The following is a 6,015-nucleotide window of genomic DNA, read 5'->3' as shown; positions in this document are numbered from 1 at the left end:
CCAGGCAGATGAGAGGAAGATTCATGCACAGTCTACAAATGAGGAAGAAGGTAATTTGTTATAAAAGAATATATTTAGGTTGCTTCAGTGTTCTGAATTCGTTTGCAGTCAATATGTTTTGTGTAGGTGTATATATACCGCTGACATAATAATCATAATAATATCCATAATAAGAATAATTTGTCATATTATTATCCTTTTTTTTTTTTCTTTTTTTTTATCACAGAAGCACTATCAGATTCTCCTAGCAAGCATCTAGACATTATGGCACAACAGCTGAAGTTTGTTTCCTGCCTCAAAATGATGATGGAGGAACTAGCTACTTTAGCTACAGGTTGTGAGGTTGACGGTGGACAGCTACGTTTCCAGCTTTATGTTTGGCTTGAACGAGAGGTGGAAGCCCTGAAGGAAGTGTGCAACTACTGCTGCACATTGAGTGATGGTGGTGAGTTGAAATTCTATGTAGGTTACATTGTAGATTAAGAGATTGGAATTTCAAGTATGAAGGTATGAAGTTTGTAAGACAAGGGTCAAATGAATTACAATCTTTCCACAAGGTAAGGGTAGTGAATTGGACTTTTCTTGAAGAAGACAAATCAGAATGTTATCTGGACTTTTTTTCAAAAGTTTAAAAGGTATGAATTAGAACCAGTAATTTCACAACACATTATGTTTGAAATACACATCTTGCATTATGAAATGAGCCACTCCCATTCCTGTCTTTTTTACATGTACACATATTATCAGGGGAGAATGAGATATTGGTAGAAGGCCAATAGTGTACAGGTATTCCAAAACCTCTTCCTCCCTCTCCTGCAGTTTTGTATTCTTTTCTTTATATGGGTTAAGAAAGTGGATTGCAATTCAGGGGTATTTATATGAACAATTTGATTACTACAGCTGACTTCAAGTTGTGGGAGGACTCCTTTTGGGGTGAGTACTTCTCAAATATTGAAAACACCCAGAATGTTTCTGGGTGCTGGTGTTGGATTCCATGGCACTTGGACATAACCTGCACTAACCTGCACTTTGTGTTCACTGTTTACTGATTGTTTTTTATTTATGTGGATATTTTGGCACTTAGGAATGAGTGGGTAACTTATCTAGGAAATCATCTATAATTAAAGTTTTGTAAAATCAAGGAATGAAAGCATTTCAGACACATATCAGGCAGTCAAAAACTCAGTGATTTTCCCTTTGCAACTAATATTTAGGAAACCACATTAGAAAATGGGTAAAGTAAGGATTTCAGATGTTTTTTGCCCATATTGGTTGTTACAGGGAAAATCCAGTTTTATGGATGCTTACCATATCATCTTAATTTCTTTATCAATAGGTATAATGATAAGGCATTTAACCAAGAAGGTAAAGGTAGTATGTCTTATACCCCCTAAGAAGGAAAAACTGCCTTTCCTCACGTCACCAGTGAGGAAACTTTGATTGTGGTTGGTCGCTTCAAAAGATGGAGAGGCACAGCAGTAAACTTCGGTCTAGTAGGCACCTCTGTTACTTTCTTGTACAGGCATTTACCTTTTTTCCCCCTTATCACCTCTATTATCTAGCTTTTGAGGATTACTCTCATTGAGTGTATTTAGTTTTGATACAAGAAAAAATTCCCTAATTTTTGAGTGAAGAAAAAAGCTGAATCACCCAATAAATTATGATACTATATCCGATACTGCATCATCACCATCATGGGGGCTGACGCCGGCGGGGGCACATAGCTGCATCCACCCTTCGCTTCCACCTACGAGGATCCCTCATGGATAGATGCCAGGCAGGGACTCGGCCCATCTCTAGTTCTTCACGGCAGGTTTGGTCGATCTGCCCAAGCCATGACTTCCTCGGTCGTCCCACAGGCCTCCTCCACCCAGGGTTGTCTCGAACAGAGACGACCTGATGGGCAGGATCATCCTGAGGAAAGCGAGCCAGGTGGCCGTATAGCCTGAGTTGGTGATCACGGATTGTGCAGATAACAGGTCTTGTGCCAGTCTCACAGTGCAACCGTTGGTTGGACACATGGTCCCGCCAACAGTACCCCATGATCTGGCGCAAGGACCTATTACAAAAGGCTTCAAGACGAGCCTCTAAGGCACAGGACAATGTCCAGGTTTCACTACCGTATAGCAAAACTGGCATTATCAGGGCTTTGAAAACCCGTAGCTTGGTCCTTCTGCACAGGCACCGACATCTCCAAATACACTTGTTGAGAGAGTTCATGACCCCTGCTGCCAGGCCAATCCGTCTGCTGACTTCATGGTCTGACAGCCCAGAGTTATGAACTACACTACCAAGGTATGTAAAGCTCTCTGTGACTTCAATGTCCTCGCCGCAAGCACGTACCGACTGAACAGGTTCTCCTAACAAGTCCCCAAATTCCTGGACCTTGGTCTTGGTCCAGGAGACCTCTAGACCCAGGGGCTTCGCTTCATTGCTAAATGCATCGAGAGCTGCCACTAGGGTTTCCAAAGACTCAGATAGAATGGCAACATCATCAGCAAAGTCAAGGTCTGTAACCTTGATATTGCCCAGCGTTGCCCCACAATGACTTTGAACAGTAGCTCTGCCCAGTATCCAGTCCATGGAAGTGTTGAAAAGAGTTGGTGCAAGGACACAACCTTGCCTCACTTCTGAACTAACAGGAAAGAAGCTCGACAGGCCCCCACCACACTTTACAGCACTTTCAGTACCAGTATACAGGCTAGCTATTAGTCCAATAATCCTTGTTGGTATTCCTCTCAGCCTCAGGATCTCCCAAAGTGACTCCCGATGCACCGTATCGAACGCCTTCTTGAGGTCGATGTAGGCTGCAAGCAGCCCACGCCCGAACTCACGACGGCGCTCTACAATGACTCGAAGCGCGAGGATACGGTCTATTGTGGACTTACCAGGAGTGAATCCGGATTGCTCCAGTCTCTGGTGCCTCAGTAGATGGTCTCTGATACGTCTCAGAAGGATGTGGGCGAGAACCTTGCCTGGTATACTGAGCAGTGTGATGCCTCGGTGATTGCTGCAGTCCCAACGGTCCCCCTTCCCCTTCCAGAGAGGGGTGACCACACCCCTCAACAGGTCAGGAGGAACGGAACCGGACTGCCAGATGGCAGCCAGGACAGCATGTAACCCCCGTACCATTGGTTCACCACCAGCCTTTAACAGTTCAGCTGGTATGCCGCAGACACCAGCTGCTTTACCACACTTCAGCTTGGAAATCGCCCTCCTAACTTCAGTTAGGGAGGGAGGGTCCTCACTGATAGGTGGATCCGGCAGCGGGATCTCGACACTACCCGCATCCAAGTTAACTGTTGGTGGGTCAACCTGGTACAGCTGCTCAAAATACTCAGCCCAACGTTCCCGCACCGCAACAGGATCTGAAACGATCTGACCACTTACTGAGCGAACTGCTGTTACCTGTGAAGAGGGCTTGGAGTTCAGCTTTCTCAGGGCTTGGTATGCAGGACGAAGGTCATTTACTAAGAAATGGCCTTCTACCTCCTCTGCAAGACTCCTAATAAACTGTTCCTTGTCCCTTCTTAACAGGGACTGAGTTCTGCACACAAGAGAACGGTGCAATTCCCGATCCCCTGTCAGACGAGCCGCATGACATGCATCTGTGGTTTCCAGTGTCTCCTGCGAGATGGAATTCTGTACTGCTCTCGGGCGTACACCAATCGTATCTTGAGCTGCATCAAGCGTTTCACGTTTAAAGGTATCCCACAGAAGAACAGGGTCTGTCAGACTGCCAAGCACTGCAAAACGATCAGAGATTGCCTCAGCAAACCCGTGGGCACACTCCCCCTCCCTCAGCCTGTCCAAACGAAACACCCTAGGGTGATCATTTGACCGCTGGGGGGTTTTGAAGTGGACCCGGAGGGTAGCCACAACCAATCTATGGTCAGTACCACAGAACTCAGCACTCCTGTACACCCTGCAATTCTGAAGGATCCTCCAACGAGTGCTAACAAGTATGTGGTCGATCTCCTTGGCTGCGTTACCCGTATCACTGTACCATGTCCAGCGATGTGGGTCTGGGCGCTGGTACCAGGAGCCAGAAATCCTCAATTTCTGGGACCTAGAAAAGTCCCGGAAAAGGAGGCTATTCTCGCTACCGGCATCAGCTCCTGAACCATGGGGACCGACAGACATCTCATAGCCAGCTCGATCACAGCCCGATACCGCATTGAAGTCGCCCAGAACAATGCGAATATCTCGTCAGGGACATCTGTCTACCACAGATGTAAGTTTGGCGTAGAACATCTCTTTCACGTCAAGTTTACAAACATCGGTAGGAGCGTACACAGCAATAAGAGACATGAAGCCAAAAGATAGCTTCAATCTCAATATCATTATACGCTCATCAAGAGGAGTAACCTCTACTACCGAGGGCTGGAGTCTACTGGAGATGGCAATGGCTACTCCCTGGAGATGGTGGCCATCGCTGCGGCCCGACCAGTAATAGGTGTAGCCACCTACACAGGTCATGCCGCCGCCAGGCCTCCTCACCTCCGAGAGAGCAGCCACCTCAACTCTCAGCCTCCCCAGTTCCCTCGACAGTAGAGGCAACCGATCATCCTAACGCAAAGAACGGACGTTCCAAGCCCCCACCCTAACTTCCCGCCTAAGGTTCAGCCTCTGGCAGTCGCTCCGGGTGGATGCCACCTCTGCCACCCCCACCGACGCTGCCCCATATAAAAGGGGGTGGCGGGCTGCGTGCCCCATCATCCACCTGTGCCCTTATAGTAAAACGGCACTGTTTGCTACTTTTTGAAATTTGACATGGCACAACAGACTATGGTGAGAGAAAATGATTTAGATGCTTTATTGGACTACAATGACTTGGATGATGATGTTTTTGAGCTGGCTAACATGACGGATGACATTGTGATCACCAGCATGGAATCTGACACTGATTAGGAGGAAGAATGAGAGGGTCAGGAAGAGGGATAGAGGGCCCTTACCAGGGACATCTTTCTACATCATCCCAGGCATTTTTTATCTTGCTACATTATGCTGCAACCATCTACACCACCTAGTTACACCCCCAATCTATCTATAGATCTCCCTAACTTGCTACAAAATCAACTCTATCTCCTAACCACCTCTCACAGTAGTTAACAATCTCAGAAGAAAGGGTGTCATGGGTAAACAATCTAGGTGATTTATATCTTTACATACCTAGAACATTCCCAGGGAGTTAATTTATTTGCTATGTATCAACATACACTACAAAATTTTGTCTGGTCCCATATTTGTAATTTCTCAAAGAGGATGTTGGATACACCTCCTTTACCTTTTGGTTGAAATTCTGGAAACCTTTTTTACCTTCCAGGGTTAAAGAAAGTTTTCACAATGCAAAAATAATTGTTTAGTTTGTTGTTATTGACTTTATTTTGCTTGGCTTTGGTGCAGGAGGTAAATGTTGCAGTGTAATGGTGATGGTGTTTAATATGACATAGCCCTTACCATGGTTGTATATATGTGTATATATAGAATTGCTAAGTATTCTCTGTACATGATTGAAATCTAAAAGCTATATTTGTGTGATAAATGATAATTTTCTCTGTTATCATTCATTGTAATCTTTCTATTCCATAGTATAGTGTCTTATCCAAATTGGTAATTATTTATTAATGAAGCCAACTGACCTTAGGTTTTATTTTCTCTATTCACTTCGGGTTTAGTCAGTCAACAATCATTCATCATCAGTCATCCATCTTTTACCTTTGTCATATTCGTCAGCACTTTTACTATTGCCATCTTTATTAGTAGAACTAGTAGTTATTATTATTATGATGAGGATGATGATGATGATGATGATGATGATGACTACTACTATTAATGCTTCATCATTATTAGATATTATGATGATATGTTAGTAGCAGTACTGTTGGTTTAGTTTAATCTTTATCTTTAGTGCAGGTCTCTGCCTTTGTGCAAATGGGTTACTTTATGAAGGGAAAAGTTGTGGCTACTATAACATAAAGTAGAGGTAAACAGATTAAGGGTGAAATAAATGGA

The 6,015-nt window shown here is 44.6% G+C and overlaps 1 protein-coding gene across 1 annotated transcript; it reads left to right on the top strand.

Moving 5' to 3' along the window:
* Positions 1-6: 6 nt before the first annotated feature.
* On the top strand, positions 7-1,064 carry LOC138861172 (uncharacterized). The gene is made up of 3 exons (XM_070120054.1): positions 7-50; positions 227-445; positions 901-1,064. Exons 2-3 carry the CDS (start codon positions 265-267, stop codon positions 1,047-1,049), a joined length of 330 nt encoding a protein of 109 aa, XP_069976155.1. The 5' UTR covers positions 7-50; positions 227-264; the 3' UTR covers positions 1,050-1,064.
* Positions 1,065-6,015: the final 4,951 nt, after the last annotated feature.

The sequence above is a fragment of the Penaeus vannamei genome, unplaced genomic scaffold (assembly GCF_042767895.1).
Source record: "Penaeus vannamei isolate JL-2024 unplaced genomic scaffold, ASM4276789v1 unanchor2118, whole genome shotgun sequence".
Lineage (NCBI taxonomy): Eukaryota > Metazoa > Arthropoda > Malacostraca > Decapoda > Penaeidae > Penaeus > Penaeus vannamei.
The sequence above is the reverse complement of the archived record's forward strand: the minus strand, read 5'-3'. Positions and strand labels throughout refer to the sequence as shown.

Excerpts from the sequence above, each read along its gene's own strand:
- LOC138861172 (XM_070120054.1), top strand. The coding sequence starts at position 265 with ATGGCACAACAGCTGAAGTTTGTTTCCTGCCTCAAAATGATGATGGAG. Across the intron at positions 446-900 it reads CTGCACATTGAGTGATGGTG|CTGACTTCAAGTTGTGGGAG; the intron begins GTGAGTTGAAAT and ends TGATTACTACAG.